Source organism: Camelus ferus, chromosome X (assembly GCF_009834535.1).
Source record: "Camelus ferus isolate YT-003-E chromosome X, BCGSAC_Cfer_1.0, whole genome shotgun sequence".
NCBI classification, from domain to species: domain Eukaryota; kingdom Metazoa; phylum Chordata; class Mammalia; order Artiodactyla; family Camelidae; genus Camelus; species Camelus ferus.
Genome location: NC_045732.1, coordinates 47,428,458 through 47,453,799, shown reverse-complemented (window position 1 = coordinate 47,453,799; position 25,342 = coordinate 47,428,458). Strand labels below are relative to the sequence as shown.

The following is a 25,342-nucleotide window of genomic DNA, read 5'->3' as shown; positions in this document are numbered from 1 at the left end:
ACCATACCCACCAAATCTGTTTTGTTTTTGGAGCTCCCTATCTTGGTTAATCATTTTTGTGTATATTTTTTAAAAAATTTAAGTATAGTTGATTTACAATGTTGTGTTAGGTTTCTGGTGTACAGCATAGTGATTCGGTTATACATACATATATATATATATAATAAAAAGAATGAAATAATGCCATTTGCAGCAACATGGATGGACCTAAAGATGATCACACTAAGTGAAGTAAGTCAGAGAAAGACAGACATTATATATCACTTACATGTGGAATCTTAAAAAATGACACAAATGAACATATTGACAAAACAGAAACAGACTTACAGACATAGAAAACAAACTAACAGTTACCAAAGGAGAAAGGAGGGGGAGGGAGAAATTTGTGTATACTTTTAACAACATATAAAATGTAATTTATTATGAAGGAGAAAGTACCAAATAATTCATTGTTTCTATCTAGAGAGTTTAAAGCCTGAGTTAAACAAGCTACTGTTAAACAATACATTCAAAAGATGTTCATCCTGGTTAACCACTGAAAGAAGACCTGTGAAAATGCATGCTAGGCACGTACACAGATCAGTTATTTCCACTGTTAGGTTCTCGCTCTACTGCATTACACGTGAAGCACCTGGACGGCATAATCATCTGCGGTATAAACACAGGAGTCCTTCTCTACCATCTGTTCATTTCCATTATTCATTTGGTTCCCAATATTCCTAAAGATCTAGTGAATCTGTCCTCTTTGTCCTTTATCCTCATTCATTAATTCTCCTCTGAATTATTCCAATAATTTTCTAACTGGTTTCCCTGACTTATTTGCTAAAAGAAGTCAGATCCGTGTGGGAAGAAAGACGCCCAGCCCTAGGCGATGAATCACGCTTGATCTAAATCTGTTTCCCTTTGTCAGATTCACACCTGTGCAGCCTCCTTTAAGTGGCAAGTTGTCATATGATCCAGTGTTGGCCAGGAGATAAAGGGGAACATGTTGATAGTGGAAGAAAGCTTCAGCTTTTGTGACATAAGGGACGGCCAAGGCTGGTGTCACTACTTTCTCCCTTTTTCCTTCCCCAAACACGAGTATGATTACTGCAGCTGAAATGGCCATTCTGTAACCAGGAGGTAACAAGCATGAAGGCAAAAAGCCAATGAGCTTTAGGAGGGTTGAACATAAAGGTAGAGATTGATTCTTTTTTTGTTTAATTGTTTCGGAGTTTTTTTTGGGGGGAGCAGGTAATTAGGTTTATTTACTTATTATTTAAATATTTTTAGAACTTTTTTGTACTATTTATTTATTTAGTGGGGAGGTAATTAAGTTTATTTATTTATTTTAATTTTTTTAATGGAGGTACTGGGGATTGAACCCAGGACCTTGGGTATGCTAAGCAGGCGCTCTACCACTGAGCTACATCTCCCCTCTTTTTTTTTTTTTTTTTTTTAATTGAAGTGTAGTTGATTTACAATAGTATCTCCAGCCTTCCAGTCTCTCAGGCCTGGGCATCATCCATGACTCCTCTCTTTATCTCACACCTCACATCAGCAAATCCTGTTGGCTCTACCTTCAGATTACCTCCCTGCTCTACCCACTTCTCACCATCTCCATTACTACCAGCCTCATGCAAGCCACCACCGTCTCCTGCCTGGATTACTATGAGAGCCTACTAACTAGTCTCCCTGCTTCCACCACTGCCCCCTTGTATTTACCACAAAGCCTAAGTAATCCTTTAAAAACAGAAGTAAAATCATGTCACTCCAAACTTAAAACCTTCTCAGGGCTTCCCAGGCCACAAGGAATTTCATAATCTGGCCCCTGGAAACGTCTATGACCTCAGCACCCTCCACCCTCACCTTGTTTACGCTGCACCAAACACGATGGCCTCTTTGCTGTTCCTCTAACACACCAAGCACCTCCACTGTCAGTGTCTGTACTTGCTGTTCTTTCTGCCTGGGAGGCTCTTCCCCCGGATAACCACATGATTTATTTCCTCACTTCATTAAGTTCTCTGTTCAAATGTCACCCTCTCAGAAAGGCTTTCCCTGAACACCCTATCTGAAACAGTCACTTGCTCTCCCCATGCCCCAATACCCTTACCTTACTTTTCAGTTTTCCTTCTTTCTTTCTTTTTTTTTTGGTGGGGGGAGTTTATCAGGTTTATTTATTTATTTAAATGGCAACGCTGGGGATTGAACCAGGACCTCGTGCCTGCCAGGCATGAGCTCTACCACTGAGCTATACCCTCCTCCCATTTTCTTCATAGTACTTACCACTGTCTCTATACAGTTATCCCTCAGTATCCTTGGGGAATTGATTGGCTCCAAGACCCTTGCAGGTACCAAAATCTGAGGATGCTCATCCCTTATTTGCATATAACCTATGCACATGCTCCCATATACTTTGTTTTTTCGTTTTTTCTTTTTTTATTTTTTTTATTGAGGTATAGTCAGTTTACAATGTAGTGTTAATTTCTGGTATACAGCATAGTGATTCAGTTATACACTTATATATACATTCCTTTTCATATTCTTTTCCATTATAGGTATTATAAGATATTGAATATAGTTCCCTGTGCTATACAGCAAGACCTTGTTGTTTATCTATTTTATATATAGTAGTGTGTATGTGCAAAGCCGAAACTCCTAATTCTCCCATATACTTGAAATCATCTCTAGATTACTTATAATACCTAACATAATGTAAATACTATGTAAATAGTTGTAAATACAATGTAATGTTATGTAAATAGGTGCCAGTGTGTGACAAATTCAAGTATTGCTTTTAGGAACTCTCTGAATTCTTTTCCTCCCAATATTTTCAAGCCATGGGGGTTTGAATCTGTGGATTCAGATATGGAGGACTGACTGTATTTATTTATTGCCTCTCCTCCCAGGAAAGGAAGTGTTTTATTTTGTTCAGTGCTGTATTCCCAGCACAGAGATCATTGCTGGCAGAGTAGTCAGTCACTCAATAAATATTTGTTGAATGAATAAATGGATGAATGATTTCATAATTGTAACTACATAATTGAATAGATGTATCTCTGTATCCCAGGGCCCAGCATGGTAGCTGGTACCTAGTTGGTATTCAACAAATATTTGTTGAATGAATGAATGAATGAAGTCTGTAAACATGCTCATACCTTACAAGTATTTAAAAAATCTGATGATTCCATTTCTCCTTCTAGTTATTATTATTATTCTCCTTCCTTTCACAGCCTAGCTGTCTCACCTTCCAATCATTATTTTTTAATTAATTAATTTTTATTGAAGTATAGTCGGTTTACAATGTTGTGTCAATTGCTGGTGTACAGCATAATTTTTCAGTCATACATATAAATACAGATATTCCTTTTCATATACTTTTTCATCATAGGTTACTAAAAGATATATATATTTTTTTAATTGAAGTACCATCAGTTACAATGTGTCGATTTCTGGTGTATAGCACAATGTCCCAGTCATGCATGTAGATACATATATTCATTTTCATATTCTTTTTCATTAAAGGTTACTACAAGATATTGAACATAGTTCCCTGTGCTATACAGCAGAAACTTTTTTAAAATCTATTTTTATATATAGTGGCTAACATTTGTAAATCTCAAACTCCCAAATTTATCCTTTCCCACCCCCTTTTCCCCCAGTAACCATAAGATTGTTTACTATGTCTGTAAGTCTGTTCCTGTTTTGTAGATGAGTTCATAGTGTCCTTTTCTTTTCTTTTTTTTTTAGATTCCACATATGAGTGGTAGCATATGGTATTTTTCTTTCTCTTTCTGGCTTACTTCACTTTGAGTGATGATCTCTAAGTCCATCTATGTTGCTGCAAATGGCATTATTTTATTCTTTTTTATGGCTGAGTAGTATTCTATTGTATAAATATACCACAACTTCTTTATCTAGTCATCTGTCGATGGATATTTAGGTTGCTTCCATGTCTTGGCTATTGTATATAGTGCTGCTATGAACATTGGGGTGCATGTATCTTTTTGAATTAGAGTTCCCTCCAGATATATACCCAGAAGTAGGATTGCTGGATCATTTGGTAAGTCTATTTTTAGTTTTTTGAGAAATCTTCATACTGTTTTCCATAATGGATGCACCAAACTACATTCCCACCAGCAAGATATTGAATATAGTTCCCTGTGCTATACAGTAGAAACTTGTTTATCTATCTTATATATAGTAGTTAATACCTGAAAATCCCCAAATCCCAATTTATCCCTTCCCACCCCCTTTCCCTCCTGGTAACCATAAGTTTGTTTTCTATGTCTGTAGTCTTGTTTTGTAAATAAGTTCTTTTGTATCTTTTTTTTAGATTCCACATGTAAGTGATATCATATGGTATTTTTCTTTCTTTTTCTGGCTTACTTCACTAAATATGATAATCTCTAGGTCCATCCATGTTGCTGCAAATCACCCAATAATTAACTTTTAGCCAAAAACTTTTAGGAAATGCATCACAAATACCAAATAATATATACATACACATTCTTATGATTTAATTATTTAAATCATATATATATATAAAGAATAATAAAATCATACATGTGTGTGATTTAAAGAGTAATAAAATGAACACCCATGTACCCCCCTCCCCCATTCCGCTTGAGAAACAGAACATCACCAAAGCCTGGGAAGCCCTGTGTATGCCCTTCTGAATTGCATTCCTCTCCTTCCCCACAAGATATAACTGCTCACAGGAATTTTGCTTTTCTTTATTGCTTTCTCCCCTGTGGTTTTGAACTTTACATACATAGATTCAGACTATATGAACTTCTCTGAACTCAGTCTCTCTGTTCATTGTGTTTATCCACGTTAATTATTACAGCTGTAGGTGTTCATTTTCACCAATGTGTAGTCTTCCACTTTAGGATTATACTGCAATTTATTAAGCCAAATGTCCTGCTGAAGGACATTTGAACTGTTTCCAGCTTTTTGCTATTCAGATTAGTGCTGCCATGAACACTCTTGAACTCTTGTACATACCTTCTGGTACAATTGGGCAAGAATTTTTGTAGTGCACATAGCTGGGGGTAGTATTGCTGAGTCACAGAGTTTAATCCCGTTCAGATTCACTAAATGTCAAAATGTACCCAAAGTGATTGTACCAATTTATACTTCTGCTCACAGGATTCCCATTGTACAACCTCCTTGACAATGTTGGCATTATCAAGCTTTGTAATATTAATATTTGTCAGCCTGATGAGTATAAAATGAATCTCATCATGGTCAAATTTTGCATTTCCCTCATTAATAATGAGGGAGTTCATCTTTTCATTGTCATTCCCGTTTCTTCCTCTGTGAAATGCTTGTTCATGTCTTTTGGTCAGTTTTCTATTGAGTGGCTTGTCTTTTATTGAAATATAGTAGTTTAAAAATACACATTTGGGGTGGGAGGGTATTGCTCAGTGGTAGAGCGCATGCTTGGCATACATGAAGTCCTGGGCTCAATCCCCAGGGCCTCCATTAAGGGAAAAAAATTATATATATTTTTATATATATATATATATATATATATATATATATATATATATACACACATTCAAGATAGTTATCCTGTAGCAGTGATATGAACTGCAACTACCTTTTACAGACCATGTAGCCTTTTCAAATTATGTCTTTTGTGGGTATTAGCTCAGTGGTAGAGCACATGCCTAGCATGCACAAGATCCTGGGTTCAATCCCCAGTACCTCCATTTAAAAACAGTAAGTAAACCTAATTACATCCTCCCTCCAAAAAAACCCTCAAAACAAAACAATGGAAGTGCTTTAATTTAATTTAAAACCCTAACTTAATTAATAAAATAAAATGATGTCTTTCATAGAAAACAAACTTATGGTTACCCAAGGGGGAAGGGAGTGGGGAGGGATAAATTAGGAGTTTGGGATTAGCAGAAACAAACCAGTGTATATAAAATAGATAAACATCAAGTACCTACTGTATAGCACAGGTAACTATATTCAATACCTTGTAATAACCTATAATGAAAAATAATATGAAAAGGAATGTATACTTAAATGTATAACTGAAGCACTATGCTGCACACCAGAAACTAATACAACATTGTAAATCAGCTCTACTTCAATAAAAAATAATAAAATGATGTCTTTTGATGAACGAAAGTTTGTTTTTTAACACAGTTAAATATATCAAACTTTCCTTTTGCGGTTTGAGCTTCATATGTTTTGTCTAATAAAGCCTTCTCCATACCAAGGTTATAGAAATATTCTCTTTTATTTTCTTTTAAACAGTTGAATTTTGCCTTGCACATCTAAGTCCTTAGTCCACCCAGAATTGCTCTTTACTTTGAGGTATGAGATAGCGATCTCGTTTCATTTCTTTCCTATATGGATAACCAACTGTCCCAGCACTGGTCACTGAATAGTCCATCTTTTCCCTGATGATCTGCAGTGCCACTTCTATCTTCTACGCTCTCTGTTCTCTTCTATTGTCAGATTTGCTTATTCCTGTGCCAATTGCAAAATCTCTTAATTATTGCTTTATAATATATCTTGATATCTCAAAGGTGAAGTTCCAGTCCCCTCATCTTGTTTGTCTTCTTGGCTATACGAAATTTAGAATTATTTTGTCAAGCTCTATGAAAAACCCTAATGGAATTTTGATGGGAATTGGAATCCATAGATCAAGTTAGGACATCTTTTTACACATTTACAATATTGCATCTTCCTATTCATGAATCTGAAGTGTCTCTCCATTCATTTAGATCTTTAATATCTTTTAGTAAAGTTTCATTACTTTCTTCATAAAGGTCTTGAAAAATATTCTATTTAAATTTATTCTTAGGCCCTTTATTATTTTTTTGTTATTTTAAGTGATATATATATATATATATATATATCTTTTTATTTTAAAAAAAATTTTATTCAAGTGCAGTTGATTTACAAAGTTAGTTTCAGGTATACAGCAAAGTGATTCAGTTATACATATACATACATATATATTTTTTTCAGATTCTTTTTCATTATATGTTATTACAGGAAACCGAATATAGTTTCCTGTGCTGTACAGTAGGTCCTCGTTGTTTATCTATTTCATATATAGTAATGTGTGTCTGTTAGTCCCCAACCCGTAATTTATCCCTCCCCTATATATATATCTTTTTAAAGTGCATTTTCTTTTTCTCCAAGAATTCTTCAAGTCAGTGCAGATCTAGTAGTTTCTACCCCTACCACTCAGCTGACCTCTTAATCACCAAATTCAATGGATACTTTTCAGTTCCTAACTTGACTTCTCTGTTGCATTTTAAATACTGATTATTCCTTCATTCCTCACATTCTCCTCCCCCTCTAGCTTCTGGATTACACATTTTCTGACTCTTTTTTTGCAGTCAACTTGTTGATCCCCCACCTCTGCTCACCCATTAAATGTGGGACCTTTTCCCCAGAGTTCTGCCCTTGACTCTGATCCCATTTCCATAACTTCGTCTGCCATCCATCCACAGGCTAATGACTCAACGACACACCCTCTCTCATAAGCTCCATTATTCCCAGTTCCTTCCTGCAGATCTCACAGACATCTCAACAAACACGACACTTAACTCATTCTCTTCCCCAACCCAAAGCCTATTCCTTCTTTTTTTTATTTGTTTTTTAACTGACGTATAGTTGATTTACAATGTTCTGTCACTTTCTGGTGCACAGCATAATGTCTCAGTCATGTATATACATACATATATTCATTTTCATATTCTTTTTTATAAATTACTACAAGATATTGAATATAGTTCCCTGTGCTACACAGTAGAAACTTGTCATTTATCTATTTTATATATAGTAGTTAGTATCTGCAAATCCCGAACTCCTAATTTATTGCCATCTATCTTATCCAAACTAGGTCCACCACCACCCCTACCTGGCCACAGTTACTAATATATCACCTTCTTTAATTTCTAACATAGTTTATTTGTGTTTACTTGTTTACTGTCTGTCTCCTTTCCACTAAGATATAGAGTTCATGAGAACAAAGATTTATTTCCATGTTTTTCACTGCAATATCCCCAGGGTCTAGTACAGTGCCTGGTGCATAATAAGCACACTATAAATATTTATTGACTAGATGATTGAATCCTAGAGGCCTCCTTATTTCTTGCCTCCTATAAAATCAGCCACCAAGCACTGGTTGAGTTTACCTCTTCAACATCTCCCAAATCTATCCCATCTTCTCCAACACAAATATCTTTGCTTTAGTTGAAGTCCTCAGCACTTCTCACTTGAACTAATGCAATAGCCTTGTAACAGGTGCCCTTTCCGCAAGCCTGGTCTCTTCTCTAACACATTCACTACACTGAAGCCAGAGTTAATCTCTTTAAAACCAAACCAGATCTAACAGATGAATGGATAAAGAAGTTGTGGTATATCTATAAATATAGTTATAGTTATATAATGGAATATTACTCAGCCATAAAAAGTAATGAAATAATGCCATCTGCAGCAACATGAGTGGACCTAGAGAATATCATACTAAGTAAGTCAGACAAAGAAAAATATATATCACTTATATGTGAAATATTAAAAAATGATACAAGTGAACTTATTTACAAAACAGAACTAGACTCACAGACATAGAAAACAAACTTATGGTTACCAAAGGGGAAAGGGGGTGGGGAGGGATAAATCGGGAATTCGAGGTTTGCAGATACAAACTACTATATATAAAATAGATAAACGACAAGTTTCTACGGTATAGCACAGGGAACTATATTCAATATCTTGTAGTAACCTATACTGAAAAAGAATATGAAAAGGAATATATGTATGTATATAGATGACTAAAACATTATGCTGTACACCAGAAATTGACACAACGTTGTAAACTGACTATACCTCAATTTAAAAAAAATTTTGAAACAATAAAAGAAAAATGTAAGGGATCTAAAATAAGCCATCTGTGTAAGGGGTCTATGAAATTTTTAGTACTCCAAATTCAATTAAGTTGATTTGGTATAAGCACAGGATGGATTAGTTCCAGTAGATAAGATTTTATTTCAGCAAATATACTGAACTCCATCTGACAAAATGATGTGCTAACAGAATAAGGATAATCTGCAAGTCATCAGAGTCCAGAGTAGAGACCAAAGTCACCAATCTTCACCAGCACTGTCTAGGGGGATGTTTTGGTATCAAATCCATCCCAATAGAGAAGATGGGTACCTGAGGTTATCACAGCTTGATACCGGCCTTTAAAATTGGCCAATGCAACAACCAGATATCATGTGCCTCCTGATGTGATGCAGTAGGAAGCACACACCTTCACTTCCTCCCGCTCCCTGGCAAACAAAAACATTTTGACCTTGAATCTAATCAAGACTCCTGGTCTAACCACCTTGTTTATAGGCTATAGAAGGAATCTGAGACTATTGGGGATGCAATCAGCCACACTGGGAGGAAATCAAAGTGACCTGGCTTTCTTAACAAATAAATGCCATTAAAAAAAAAAAAAAAAAAGAAGTGGAACTGTTAAAGACTAGGAAGGACTTAAAAGACATATGAACCAGGGGTTAAGGTATAGCTCAGTGGTAGAGTGCCTGCTTAACATGCTCAAGATCCTGGGTTCAATCCCCAGTACCTCCATGAAGAAATAAATAAATAAATAAACCTAATTATTTTCCCACCAAAAAAAAAAAAAAAAAAAAAAAAAAGACATGAACTAAATACAATGTTTGAATCCTGATTACAACAAGCCAACTATATGTGTATATATATATTTTGAGACAATAGGGACATTTGAACATAGATGTGGTATTAGCATTAGAGGTTTATTGTTATTTTTGATATGATAAAGGTAGAGGAGTTATTTATTTTTTAAGTTTTTACCCATAAGAGATACATATCGAAGAATTTACTGTCAAAACACGATGTGTGGGATTTGTTTTGAAATACCACAGCACCTCTTCTAGAAAAGGGGGAGAGATAGATGAAAAAGACTGGCCAAAATATTGGTAATTGTTAAAGCTGAGGGGTTCATGAAAGTTCTTTATACTCTTCTTTCTACATTTTAAGTATGTTTGAAAATTCCCATAGTAAAAAGTGGAAGGTAAAATCCAACTTACTGCCCTGGTTCTGATTTTCTCCTCACTGAACGACATTCTGACTACAACATCTTCTCATGCAGATTTGTCAACTAGTAGAGAACACATTCATGAGCAAATGTGAGTACTTGCCTAGTTGTTAAATTTCTCATTGCTCATAAATTAGTACATGTTTACATATCAGTTTGATTTAAGGTTTAGATACAGCTTCTGATTGATGAGATGGAGACCATGGGCTGGGATGAATGCTACCAATGGCCAATTAATTGGGTGGTCAGCTGGTCGACTACCTCCCAATAGTTTTGCATTCAGTGTTTTTTTTTTTTTTGCGGGGGAGGTAATTGGGTTTATTTTTATTTACTTTTTTTTTAAATGGAGGTACTGGGGATTAACATGCACTCTTACCAGTAAGCCATTACCACCCCTCCCCCTACGTTCACTGTTTCACCAGCGTGCCTTGCTTTCCTACTTGAACTGCAACACTGGGACACTGTGATTTAGGATTTGATGAGCTGTGGAATTAGTACAAGGGAAGGTCCACCTCCCTTCTACTCATTATTATTATTTATAATAAGAAAATATTAGTGAAAACATACTGAGTGCTTACTATGTGCCAGGCATTATTCTGAGCACTTCACAATGTATATTTCATTTCATCTTTACAATTATCCCACTAGCCTACATTTGCAGATGAGGAAATTAAGACCCAGGGGATTTGCCGAAAGGGCCATAAGAGTGTGACTTAAAAGCCCTGTTCCTAGGCTCTGTGACAGATTACCTTAATTTGAAAACAATGCCCTAAGTTATCTGGTTTAATTATTTTGCAAATCACGCACAGGAGCATCTCTGAACTTGTCTCTAGGCTCTGAAGCTTCATGCTGCAGAGCAGGCAAGTAAATACGTCCCTGGCCCAAAGCACAAGGGTAGCATGTGTTGGAGAACAGAAGAGTTAATGGAAATTCAGTGCTTATTTATTTATTTATTTGTGGGAGGAGGTAATTAAGTTTGTTTATTTTTGGAGAAGGTACTGGGGATTGAACCCAGGACCTCCTGCATGCTAAGCATGCACTCTACCACTGAGTTATGCCCTCCCATCTAAAACGCCTAGAATCTGTATGTTATAAAATGAGGAGGACTTAAAACTAGAAGTTAATTGATTGAACTGGTATGTAAAATATGTATTAATTGAATGGATGCATTACAATATAATAACTTACTTCAAAATAATACTTTAAAAAATCATCAGGCTAGGATGGAGTTCAAGGGAACAACTTCTGGTTTGATTGCAAGAAATGTCTCTATCTTACCTTTTTTAAAAAGAATTTATGTTACATTTTCTGGTAAACAAATTCTGTCCAGTCTGATATTTATTGCTCAAAGTTAGGAGAAGCCATACTTACTTGATGATCTGAGAGTTAAATCTGATAACTTACAATCTGATTCTAAAGTAAAAATAAAACCAATGAAATCATAAGAAGAGAAAATGAAATGAGAAGCCAAACTTTCAAAACTCCCAATTTTGATTCTAAACTTGAATTTTGGCAACACATCAAGAAACTTGGAAGAAAAGCTAAAATAATATTTAAATTATGAAAGTTAGTGGTGAACAAATTCTTATGCCTTTTTCATATCTGCAGTAGTCTGGCTTTATGATAGGACTTGGAGCTGTCTAGAGCCATTGGGTATTCGTGTTTTACTTTTATTTGACCATGTCATAAAGAGTTATTTTAAATAAAGGAGAGTCAAGTAAATTGAAAAGTTTTGTTTTCTGGCCCTTTAAGAATAGGAGATGTAGTCAATACATGGTTCTGAAGCTTTCCCCCTACTTGCAGACGTCTTCTTCTGGAACAGTGGCTCATCAAGGCACTGATTCTCAGCCAAGGAGATAAAACTCTGGGTGATCATGGAAGCAAATCTCAATGTTGGGGAGAAGATTAACAGGGAATGGGAGTTTGAAATGTCTCAGGTAATTCTGACAAACCCTCCTCTCGTGAGGATTTCCATGTAGCCTGAAATCCAAGACCAGTTGGTGTTTGGAATTTCACACAAAGATCAAGATTTCACTTAAGGGGTTGGAATAACTTAAATTGGTCTAAATGGGTGAAGTATTGTTTATTCAGAAGAGATAAACCACAGCTAACATTTGCTGGGTGTGTACCACGTGCCAGGCACTGTGCTGAGCACTCTCTCCTTCAATTCTCACTACAATTGTCAGATGGCTGAGGAAACTGAACATTAGTTAATTGCTCAAGGTTACTTAGCTAGTAAGTTGCGGAAACCACAAGGATGATATTCAAGCCTGGATTTCAAACCACCATCCTGCACCGTTTCTGAGACACTTGGATCTGAAATGTGGCTTTTTGTTGAAAATTTTTTTTCCTTGTAGTCAGTCTGCAAAGAGATTCTACTGGAATCTGGATTACAGCTGGCAATTAGAAGGTTGGAGGAAGGGGAATGATGTGTAAATTTACCTCAAGAGAATGAAAATATGTTGTCCTAACTTTTCCTGCTATTGTAAATGGGCAATACAGCCTTTAACTTGCTTATGATTTCGTCTTAAGAGTTAGGAGTGTTTAAATTATGCTTTCTTGTTTGAGACTTTCTCTGGAGAGAAAATTACGTTAAACTTCAGACTACACCTCTTTTTTAATTGGTTTCTTAAGCAGGAACCTAAGAAACACCTGATATTATATACAAAACTTTATGTGTATTTATATTTTCTCTAGAGGGAGAGCTCACAGCTTTCACCATTTTTTCAAAATTGTCCATAGCCGATCCCCCTCAAAAAGGATTAGATCCCTTATTTTAACCACTGTTGGATAGATTGAGAGCTGTTTGCTAGAGAACAAAGGTAAAAGGCTGAAAATTCCTTACTGATAAGAAATCAGTTTGTTTTAAAGTATCGAGACCTAAGAATCTTTGCAATATTGGAGAAACTTCATCAAACTGTCTAAACCAGGGATTGAGGAAGGGGGAAGGGGCAGGTCTCCCTATCACTTGGGAGGCTTTAAAAAAAATCCTCCTCTCAGACTCTGACACCACCAGGTATCTAAGAACCATCTCCACCCCCCTCACATCCCTCCACCTCCCCATCCCCCCACCCCACCTTGAGAATCTAGAACCTTTGTTTACTAATGAAAGCTTATGTTAACCTCAAGGGTATTGGGAAAAGAAACAAAAGAAACAAAGACTGGTTTAAACTCTTACCTTTAGGGTTATAACGTGTGCCCAGTACTATGCTGAAATTATTTTAAGAGGCAGAATGTCAAATTTAGGATAAAGAAATTTAGGAAGTGAGTTGTCTAAAATAAACAGCTTCTAATATACTTTCTTCTGATACAGTTGTGAAAATGGAAGAAAAATATATCTGGCACTCTACCCATCTTCATTTCTCATCAATAAATTCTTCCTAAGTAATTAACTATTTCTCTAGTTTGGAGAATTTATTTGCTCCCAGTTTTCCCATCTAGCTGTTTCCTCCCTTTAAAGTATTCCTGATTTCAGAAGACGGAAACACCGGAATAGTGAATAATTTTGTGATTACTGATATGACACACCCTCCGCCTACTAACATGTGATTTAATTCTGCTTTGTTATTTGACCACCTCCTATGGATAACTGAGTCAAATTTTTGGTTGCTAAATCTTATTTGTAATACAAAAGTGAGAGAGTCCCAAACGCAGGATGTAAGCACACATTTTAATTTTATTGTAAATCAGGATGCAAGGATATTTTGAAAAGTTAAAATGCTGTAATGTGCAGTTGACTGAAAACACTGCATTCCGAGACCCCAAAATGTGGAAAATTCAAACCTACATAGGCAAAATTTAAAAGAAACAATTTTGAAAATCTTACATCTATTTAAACCAACTTGTAGAATTTATCATTTATATGTAATTTAAATTGTCAGTTTATGCATGACATTTATAAATAATAGGTAAAATATATATAATATTAGAGGTAATTTATTATGTTTAAAACCCTTAACTATTAAGTTATTATGAATTAAAAAGCAAAGGATAAATCTGTAATACTATACACCTGAAAACTAAAAAATGTGATTCTGTATTTCTTCTAAAGCACTTGTTTACCAAAGGATTATTAGTAATATTGTTGCTATTATTATTTTAAGGACTATCTGCATCAGAATTACAGGTATGCATTGTAAAAATACACATACCAAGCCTGGGAATTTAAATTTACAATAAGCACACCCTATTCCCATTGTGATGTACACTAGTTTAAGAACAGCTGACACCCAGGAAAGCATTAATTTGGGAATGTTGTTGAATGGGTATCTCCCAAACTTCTCGAATAAAATACACAGACCACCAGTCTTCCCTAGACCTTCTGACTCAAGAAGGCTGAATCGAGACCTAGGAATAGGTGTTCTTTAACAAGCAGGCCACTGTTTTATCTTCAAAGTCAGGGGGAAACAACTTAGATGATTATATTTAGGCAAATATTGCAATGTAATACTTAAGGCCCTGGAGTTGCAAAAGAAAGGTAAACTACCAATAGGAAAAAAACTGGCTATTTTTATACTGATACGGCAATGTTTGGGAAACACAACCCTGAGGTTACCTTCTCAAGCTCCACCTCATTCCCACTGAAAAAATTTCCCCTTACTTTTAGGATAAAGACAAAACTCCTGGGGGAGGGTATAGCTCAATGGTAGAGTGCGTGATTAGCATGGGTCCTGGGTCAATCCCCTCCATTAAAGTAAATAAGTAGTGCTTGCCTTGGGAGCACATGTTCTAAAATTGGAACGATACAGAGAAGATTAGCATGGACCCTGTGCAAGGATGACACAGAAATTCATGAAGCATTCCATATCCTCACAGACATAGTAAACAAACTTATGGTTACCATGGGAGAAGGGAGTGGGAAGGGATACACTGGGAGTTCAAGATTTGCAAATGTTAATTACTATATATAAAACAGATTAAAAAACTAGTTTCTTCTGTATAGCACAAGGAATTAAAATATTTGTACTAACCTATAATGAAAAAGAATATGAAAACGAATATATATATGTATATGTATGACTGAAACATGCTGTGCACCAGAAATTGACACATTGTAACTACAATTAAAAAACAAAAAAATAAAGATTATAAAGTTAAAAATTTTAGAAATAAATAGGTAAATAAATAAACCTAATTATCTCCCCCTCCCAAAACAAATAAAAAAACAAGTAGTAATAATAATAATAAGACAAAACTCCTTCCCAGGGTCTACCTTGCCCAGAGGCATGGTTTCCTTCCTACTGCTTCTATGTATCCATCCAATACTCATCTTTCTGGCCTTAATTTGAAGGTAGCCCGTATCTAGTCCAAGACGAATCTCTCTACCCTTGGTGCTCCTGAACACATTTCCTCATTTGTAAAATGGGAATAATAATAATACCTATGTCACAGATGGTTCAGGATTAAATGAGGTCAGTCAAGTAAGAAGAGCTCTCTGCTCAGAGGCTGGCACAGTGAATGACAGCTATTATTTAATCAAATCAAGCCCTGTTTCTCCTTCCTTGCATTCAATACAGTTCTTCAAACCCACTTGTCATCCGGTTTCTGCACTCACCATTTCAAAGAAACTGTTTTCCCTAGGCCCACCGATTGACAAGTACAAATGACAAATTTCAGTCCTTATCTGATTGACCTTTCTGCGCATACTAGACATTGCTGCCCACTCCATCCTTTGAAATCCTCCTTTGGCTTCCCTAAAGACAGCGTATTCTGGTTTCCTCATACTTCTCTGGCCAATATTTTAAAGGACCTTCTGTGGTTCTTTCATTGATTACTTTATCAATTAAAAAATGTTTTAATTTTATCAGTAATACATGCATATTTCTGTGCCAATGACAACTACTCAGCAAGGCCTTCTTTGACCATTAAATTAGCACCCTCACCCCATACCCTCTCACATCACTGTGTTTTGTCTTCGTAGTATTTCTCTCACTCTTATTCACTTGTTTATTGCCTTCCTCCCCCACTAGATTCTAAACTCTTTGAGGGAAAGGGGTATGTTTTAGTCACTGCTGTATTCAGAGCACCAAGAATAAAGCCTGGCACTCAGTAGGCTCAAGCAATACTTCTTGACTAACTGACTGAACTATCCCCCACATTCAGTCAGTCGCTTATAGATCTTACCTCCTACATCCTGAAATCTTTGCCCACTGTTCTTGCCTTACGACTGACTCATGTATCTTCCTAGATGGCGGCCACAACCATCTCCAGTCCTGTTCTCCAATCCATATCCCAAATCACTGCTCAAGTGATCCAAGTCCTCCAATAGATCCTACTGCCATTCAGATTAAGTCCAGATTCTTAAACAAAGCATAGAAAGCTCTCCATGATCTGGACCCTGGCTAATTCGCATTTAGCTCTTGCCAGCCCCTTCCATGTGCATCACGCTCTTAACCATCCCTAACTATTCACAGGCACATTAGTAACGTGCTCTTTTCTCTGCTTGGAATGACGCCTACTCCCTACCCCTCATGCCTTCATCTCTGGGGAGATCTGTCTCCTTTATTTCCAGAGTTGGGGCTACATGTCCCCCTCCTCTGTACCTTTATAGGGCACTACCTTTATCATTTCACTTATCACACTCTTGTGTGAACTAGTCCATCTCCAACACTGTATTCACAGCACCCGGCATGGTGCTTGGCCCAGAGTTGCCAAGAAATGGTTATTGAAAGGAAATCCACAAATCTAGCTCTCATATTCAGGTCTTCACCCCAAAATGCTTTACCTTTTCTGCTTCTACACCCTGACAGCTGTGTTGCTGAGTACCTTTGGAGAAAAACCACACAATAAAGTAAATGGGCACCATTTTAGATGAACGGTCTTTAATCTCATTTGTGCATTTGACACCTAGCAATTCTTTTATGGGTCCCTGGTTAGCTCCAGCTCCCATTTCTCTCAGTGATCATTAAAAAAAAAAAAAAACAAGAAACACTTCAACATTGACAGAAGGGTTTACAGTGAAAAGAATGTGCCCTCCCCACACTCTATCTCACTCCTAGGGGTGTTAACAGTTTGAAGTGCATCTTGGCCAAATCTTCTCTGTGAGTGTGCAAATATGGATTTACACCCTCTTTGCCCCCTAAATAAAGGAAATCCAACACCACCTATTCTTCTGATTTATTTTTTCAAAAATATCTTTCCACATTCGCACCTAGAGATTTTCCTCATTCTTTTTTTGCAATTGCACATTTTTTTCACTGGCTGAATGTACCGTAATTCAACCTCTGTTACTGCCGGACATTTAACTGGTTTCCCGTTTTTCACACTCTCCCTCAATAGTTCAACACTTTTGTTCAAGCTCCCATCGCATTTTTGCTTTTCTCACTAGGATGATTTTACCTTTTTCACAGAGGAAACGGACGCTATGAAGTGTGAACTCCTCCAACTTCCTATCTCCTTCATCTATACACTGGTCTGTAACTCTCTCCTTCCTTTTCTTTGTCTCAGGTGGAAAAGATCGCTTCTCCTATGGGAGGAAATGCTATCTATGCTAACATTCCTTCCTGTTTTCACAGGGGTCTTTCTAACCATTATCTTCTCTTGCTTTATTTATTTATGTGTTTTCTTGTTATGTTTTTGTTTTGGGGGGAGGTAGTTAGGTTTGTTTATTTACTTATTTCGATGGAGGTACTGAGGATTGAACCCAGGACCTCCTACATGCTAAGCAGGCACTCTGCCACTGAGCTATATACCCTCCCCGCTTCTCTCAGTTTTTTTCCCCAGCCCCTCCCTTCTCTACTGCTTTCTCCACTAAGCCTATGTAAGCATGCTTATTTACCTGTCATCTTAAGACTCTCCCTCTTTTACTCCTCACAGCCTAGCTTCTGGAATGAGTAGTCTAAGACCTCCATTGTCACTTCCTCATCTTCCATCTGTTCCTCACCCTCCTGCTGGCTGGCTTCTGATCTCATTGCTCTAAAACCACTTTTGCTAGCTAAGGTCACCAGGGACCTCCTAGTTACCAAACCCAAAGGTTCTCTCTCTCAGGCTTTATTTTACTTGACTTCTCTGGAGTATATCTGCTAAGCCTTTTTTCCTTTTTCCTTCAAAGTCCTTCCTTGGTTTAAGAAATACTCACTCCTCAGAAGTTTTCCTTCTGTTTCTGACCACCCTTCAACAAACATTGGTCTTCACCAGGATTCTGCCCTCCACGCTCTTCTGACTACACAGGCTTCCTGGGTGAGCTCAGCTGCTCCCAAGTTTGCACAAATCTTAAGCTTTCTATGTATCCTACTATAAACTTACATGCTCCCAGTCGAACTTAGCTCTCTCTCCTACATTCCGCCTTCAACCTGTTCAGTGAATGGCATCACCACTTGCACAGTCATCTAAGTCAGAAACCTAGGTTCCCCCTTGTTTTCCCTACTTTCCATTATCCAGTCAGTCACTAAGAGGCACCTCTCTCGTTCCATCCCTACTGCCAATGACTCAGCCAGTTTTAAGTCTCCCTCATCTCTCACCTGGCTTCACCCCTCCCGAGTCCACCCACATGCACACTTGTGCCAGTGAGCTAAAACAAGCATTTGATCTTGAGCCTTGTGATCACTACATTGCATGGCTTCCTTATACTCCATCCACCCAGAACTGCTTGTTGTCTCATGAACAGACTATGTGGTTTCAAGCCCCTCAGCATTCTGCTCCCTCTGCCTAGAATGCCTTCTTCCCCCCAACCCCCGCTCCCCTCCCCTGGCAGACTCCAACCTATTCTTAACCATCTATCTGAGGGGTCTCCTCTGTGAAGACTTCTCATCCTCACTCCATAAGCAGAGTTGCTAACTCCTTCCTAACACCATGAAACCTTGTGAATATTGCAATGATCACTTTTTCTTAAACTTATTTACATATATTTCTACCTCTCATTCTAGATCTTAAGTGCCCTGCAATCAGAAACTCTTACTTCCGTATCAGCGTCTGGCAGACTGCTTGCTAAAAATAAAAGGCTTGATAAATGCTGAATAAATGAATGAATACCATGGACCCATCCAATCTCCTCAACCAAAATTCTGGAAGCCACCTTCCATTCTTCCTTCTTCACCCCGCAAATGCCAACTGGTCATCAAGGCCTGTTGATTCTACCCCCTAAAGGTCTCTCAGATTTATCCTCCCAGTTTAGGCTCCCTTACCCCTTGAACTAGATGTGCCCCCTCCAAACCATTCTCCATACTACCGCTGGAATTTAAAAAAAATTTTATTACAAAAATACATTCTTGTAAAAAAATTCAAACAATACAGAAATAAAAGCACAATACTCGACCCAGTACACAAACAATCATATAGCCCCCATCCCCTCCAATCCCATTCCCCAGAGGTTATCACTGTCAACAGTTTTGCATATATCCTTTCAGACCTTTTCCTTTGCGTTTACAAATATATATAAGCACATATAAATATACGCACATGGTTTTGTCATTTACAAAAATGGGATCACACTTGTTACATATGATTCTTCGATTTCCTTTCATTCATTATACAGAAAATTTCTAAATCACAAGTCTGATTATATTATTCCACTCAAGCGCTTCATTTCTTATAATATAAAATTCATGCACATTAAGTATCAAACTCAAAGCTCTTGGTGATAAGCTTCCTGTCCATCTTCCAGTCACATCTCTAGCCATTCATTTCAGGATTAAAGGACTGGAACATAAACCACCTTAAATCCTTCTGGAACAAGGCAGGTACAAACAAACAAACAAACAAACAAACAAACAAACTAGGAACACACTCTGCTATTTCTAGACTTCAGCCTTTCCACTTCGTGTTACACTCTGCCTGGACTTTTCTATCTGGCAAGCTCCTACTGGATCTTCAACCATCAGCTTAAAAATTACCTCTAGGAAGACTTCTCCGACTTTTTCAGACATAATTACGCCTCTGTCTCCCCTATACTTTATATCTAGCTTCTTAATTGCACTTATCTCACAGTAATGATTTATCACCATGTTTTGAATTCCAACCCCCTCCCCCAACTTGATGGTGAGCTCTTTGGGTAAAAGGAATGTGTCTTATTTAACGCTGCATCCCAAGGATCTGACAGAGAGCTTATCATTGAGCAGATGCTCAATAACAAATCTGTTGAGGATTTTATGATTCTAGGAAAATTTACTGTGTGCCTACTCTTCGCAGAACCACATCCTAAGCATGAAAAGAAACGGAAGACACAGTCTTCTCCCTAAGGAACTTAACCATTTCCCTACTGTTTTCCCTGGTGGGGGAGGGACAGAACACATTTACATGGCAACGTATCATTTCTGATATACAGGCTGTTTCAAAAATTTATAGCTGTTTTCCTCCAATCCATTTAGGAACAAGGCATTGTATAGTCAAATAAATAATAAAATAATGGGCAGTTTGTCCAATAGCTTTATGTTTTTAGTGTGGCACAGGGTCCACCAGAACTCAAGTCTCTGCCCCAGCATGGGGGCTGTCACCTGTTCCGGCCTGCAAATTAGAAAACTGAGACGATACCATGCATGGAAATTTTCTAATACATCAAGAGGACAGAAAGCTATTAGTTCTTTCATAATTTCTCCTCCTTCTCCTAGAAAAAAAACGATGGCAAAAGCAATAGGTGGAGGTAAAGGAGGGCACTGGAGAAGGAGGAGACTGCTCACTTTTTGTTAGCGGTAGAGGGTAGGGGGTACTTGGTTTTAAATCAAACAGTGGCACTGCCCCAAGAAGATCAGGAGAGCCAATTTATTATCATTTACTATTTTTTAAAGGCTAAGGTGTTAATCTGGTGACTTCAGGATCAGACACTGTACAAATATAAACAAATGGGGGAAAGGTGAATCACCTAGGCTGGAGAACAGGGAAGGCTGACCAAGGAGACCCAAAGGAAGCCTCATTCATCAGAGTCCAAGTCACTGTCCCCAGCAATGGAGTGGAAATCCTCACTGTCCTCCTCGTCCTCTGACAGGTGGACCTGGCTTAGTACGCTTGGCCCAGAACGCTGCTCTTCCTCCTCCTCATCTTCTTCCTCCTCTGATACCTCATACCCACCGATGCTGCTGAAGCTTGTGTCTTGGGTGTTCGACTTGGGATCAGGCTCCTCATAGCTCCCATAACTGAGAAGAGAAACATGTCATCTCTCAAGCTCGACACCATCCTCTAGCTGACCAGTCCCGCTCTAGGTGCCGCCAAGGGATCTGCCCATCTAACCGCCCCTGGGAGCTAACATGGCTGGGTCTGGACTGTTCTACAGGTCCCCGAGAGAAAAATGATCCTGTTCAGAAACATCAACTTGCCAACTTCATGTACGCAAGAACCTGAATGAAAGAGACTCCCATACACCTGGACAACACCCTGCCAGCTTACGTGACCATAAATGCTCTGACAGCTTCATAGTTTCGTCTGCCACTCACAGCTTCCTCATCTACGTAGCCAAGGAGTCAACAGTCCTGGAGATCCTACCTCTTCACTATATCTCTCCATCTGTATGTCTCTATCCCCTCCTTTCCATCCCTACTCTGCCTGCCTTGGCTTGGTCCTTTGTGATCTCAGGCCTGCACCACTGAAATCAGTCTTCATGCCTCCAGTCTTGTTCTCCCCCAATTTATTCTTCACATTTCTGCCAGAGTGCTCTTCATTTTTTGTTTGTTTGTTTATTCTTAATTTGACTTAAAAAAAAATCACACAAGTAATGCATGCTCACTGGTTAAAAAAAAAGTCAGAATATACACCAGAAAAAAAGAGAAAAAAAATCACCAATAACTCCACCACCCAGAAATAATCTTTTGGTAGATGACCTTCCAAATTTTTTTCTATGCACTTCATTTCAATGCTTCAACATTTTTTTAATTTACAAAATTGGAATACTCTACATACTCTTCAGGAATCTGCTTTTCCCCTAATGTTTATAATGAACATCTTCCCACGTCAGTAAACATACATCTAGAGTGTCATTTTAACAGCTGCATGGTATTCCACTGTATGGCTGTAACAGAATTTAATTCACAGTCTCTTACTAGGACATTTAAGCTTTCTTCAATTTTCCCACTATTAAAACGATGCTGTAAGAAACATCCTTATACAAACATCTTGATGAAGGTTACTTTATTATTCCCATGGAATAACTTCCTAGGTATGGAATTTGGGGGCCAAAGGGGATGCACAGTTTTTAAGTTTTTGACTTACAATGATAAATTCCTGTACTTCTCTTGCCCACCCCATTTTGTCAATTTACCAACCAGTGGTTTGAGAATGTCTTTTTCCTCTCGTCCTTTCTAACACTGGGCATTATCATTCGTTTAATCTTTGCCCATCTTCTAGGTAAAAAAATTGCATTTCATTGTTTTATTGCATTTCTTTGATTCCTAGGGAAGCTAATTTTTCATATATTTATTGGCCATCTGCATTTCTTTTGTGGATTGTTCACTCATGTCTTTTACCCAACCATTTTTCGGGGCACAGAGCAATCTTCCCAAAATAAAATGCTGATCACACCGCTCTCATTCGATGTCCACCCCAAACTTTCAGGCCCTTCATGATTTGATCCTTACCTACCTCCTTAAATCATCTCTGTCATACAGATCATGGAAAAGCTCCAGCCACACTGAGCTACTGGCTACTTACTCTCGAAGTATTTCACGCCTCTGGGTCCTCACATGTGCTGTTCTTGCTCTCTGGAGTGACCCCTGCCTGCTTCTTCATCTAGCTAATTCCTCTTCTGAGGCAGCTCAGTTTCCTTCTCTAAGCAGTGCCCCTACCCTACACCCTACTCCTACTTAAGTCCCGGAAAACTCCTGTGGTTGCCTATCACAGCACTTTTCACGTTACCCTGTGATTGTGTTTGCCTGTTTCAGGTTTCCACTAGACTGAACTCCTTGAAGGAAGGGACAAGAATCGAGTTGCTTTTGTACTTGTGACAAATACCTACTGGATGAATAAAGACTCTTAACTGCTTGCTGGATGTCCCTGGCTAGATGATTATGTACCTTTAATCCCACGTGTCCAAAGACAGATGCATGTTTTGCTTCCTTTCCCACCTCATCTAATACCTGGTCTTCTTCCTTCCTACCTCAGTGACACTCCTATTCATTATTATATCTTAATCTCCTCACTTCCTAAATCCAATTGATCTACCCTCTAAACAGCTCTTGAAAAGGTCCTTTCCTTTTCCTCTACTCCTAACAGATCCAAGCTGAGTTCTTTATCATTGCCCTAGAGTTACTGAACACACAAATTTGATGTTACTTCCTTTTCCTGAAAGTGATGATTCCATTAACCAAAATCCAAATGTCTCAGCATGCCAGCTGAGGTCCTCTACAACATAATCCCTTGCTAATTCTGAAGCCACAACTCAAAAACAATCTCTTTTCGCTCTGGAATATACTTTGTTATACTTCTGTGCCTTTGAACATATTATTCCATCTCTCAGCATCTCCTCACCTGCTGCCACTTATCTACTTTGTAGACTCCTATTCATCCTGTACCGCCCAGTTCAATTGTTCCCTCATCTGTGAAACTTTCCCTGGTTACATGAAGCAGAGTGAGACACTCCCTTCTCAGTGATGACTTGGCACTTTGTACTTAACTTATGCTATATAGCACTTATTACACTGTATTTGTAATGGTTTTGTTTGCATCAGTCTCTTCCACTAGACTGTGAGCTCCTCAAGGGCAGGACATGTCTTGCTCCTCTGTGTATCCTCAAAGGCCTAGCACAGTGCCTGGCCCTAGTAGGTGCTCAGGAAATGTTTGATAGATGAAAGTAATCTGATGGTGGGCCCTCTGATACCATAGCTGGGCACCTGCCACAGCCCTGTAGCACATTGCTGCCGATTACCTGATGTTGCTATCCTCCAAACCATGAGAAGCCTCCCCACCGTCTCCCTCATAGGACATCAAGCTTTCTTCATTTTCCATGCCCATCCTTGTGTTCTCCTGAAGCACGCGGGGCTGCTTGGGTCTTATCCCACCAGATCCCACATCAGAGTCACTCCCACTTTCACTCAACTGGATAGCTGTGAAAAGAGACAGATCCCGAGGTGAGCTTGACAGAATTAACATCTTTGGCTTAGTCTTCCAGAACTACTTAATCCCACACATCTACATGGGCATCTTGCCTGGACTCCTCACCTCAGAGGACTGTCTAGGGTCAACACTGACAAGATCTGTAGTTTGGATACTGAATTCAAAAACCATTTCCTTTTTTCATTTCAATCCAATCTAGCTGTTTATTCCCCTATCATCTCCTCCTATAGTTTTGCCCCTGCCATTGCCAATAATCCACAAAATATCCCAAAGCAGGATCTTTTTTCTTAATCTTCCTATTGCCACATATAACACTTTCTTCTTGTTTTTTCTGGGGGGTGAGTGGTTGAGGGGAATTAGGTTTACCTGTTTATTTTAATGGAGGTGCTGGGGATTGAACTCAGGACCTTGTACATGCTAAGCACATACTCCACCACTGGGCTATATCCTCCCCCCTTCTTTCTCATTTTTATTAAGTATTCAAATCAAAGCTGCTGCTTGGGCATGATCTTTTCCATTGCCATCTTTTGTACCTCCTATGTTGTATTTCTTCACCTCTTCTAAGACTGTTGAATTTGACCATCCTATGAGTGAGTGCTCAGTACCCTGAGGTCTATTAATGGGACTTCAATAAAAGAGCAGCTTCTGGTAACAGCATACTTGGCCCAGAGCTTCCTACCAAGTCCTAAGGGTGCTATGGTGACCTACTTACCAGAGAAAGGGTTATCTCCTTCTTCATCACTCCCAGCATCTTCCTCATCATCTTCTCCCTCAGACATAAGCAAATCCTCATATAGGACACTGGCTTGAGGCTGTTGCACAGTTCCTTCCTCTTCATCTCCAAGATCACCATCTGCATCTTCACCTTCCTGAATGAGACCAGTTGGGGATCAAAGTCCCATCAATCAACCAAGTAAGAGACCAGAAGCTGCTGCCAGCCAGCCCCCCTCTTGTTACCTCACAAGAAGTTAAGTAATTTTGGTGGATAGACTAGTTTAGCTGGTTCCAAGGATTAAAGTCAGATTGGGCCTCACTATGGAGAACCTTCGATATGGACTTGGGATTTGGCCTGCTCTACACTACTGGGGTTCCTACCATAGAAGGGTATAAATTAACCATAAGCTTTCTGTAAGCATACTCACTGGGGCTGGAGTCTTAGGTTTCCCATCCTCCTCCTCCTCATCATCATACCCTTCAATATCTACATCAGAGTCTTCCTCGCCCAGCCTACCTCGGCCCTGGTGCATCTGAGTAAGGAACACAAATAGCACATCATTGAGGGAAGTGCCG

General features: G+C 38.4%; 1 protein-coding gene and 1 non-coding gene across 6 annotated transcripts in view; one reads left to right on the top strand and one right to left on the bottom strand.

Moving 5' to 3' along the window:
* The first annotated feature begins 14,782 nt into the window (after window positions 1-14,782).
* LOC116662337 lies at window positions 14,783-14,889 on the top strand. The gene has a single exon (XR_004318373.1). It is a non-coding gene; the product is annotated as a U6 spliceosomal RNA (small nuclear RNA).
* A 4,358-nt stretch (window positions 14,890-19,247) lies between these two features.
* Window positions 19,248-25,342, bottom strand: part of TAF1 (TATA-box binding protein associated factor 1) — a 64,425-nt gene continuing 58,330 nt past the window's right edge. For 2 of the 5 annotated variants that reach the window (XM_032476007.1, XM_014563562.2), the window contains exons 36-39: window positions 25,195-25,299; window positions 24,765-24,921; window positions 23,865-24,042; window positions 19,248-21,144 (exon numbers count right to left, since the gene is read on the bottom strand). In XM_032476007.1, coding sequence (XP_032331898.1) covers window positions 20,922-21,144; window positions 23,865-24,042; window positions 24,765-24,921; window positions 25,195-25,299 — 663 coding nt within the window. In that variant the 3' untranslated portion in view covers window positions 19,248-20,921. The remainder of the gene's footprint in view (window positions 21,145-23,864; window positions 24,043-24,764; window positions 24,922-25,194; window positions 25,300-25,342) is intronic. The other 3 variants (XM_014563563.2, XM_014563564.2, XM_006189794.3) reach the window with 3 other exon arrangements.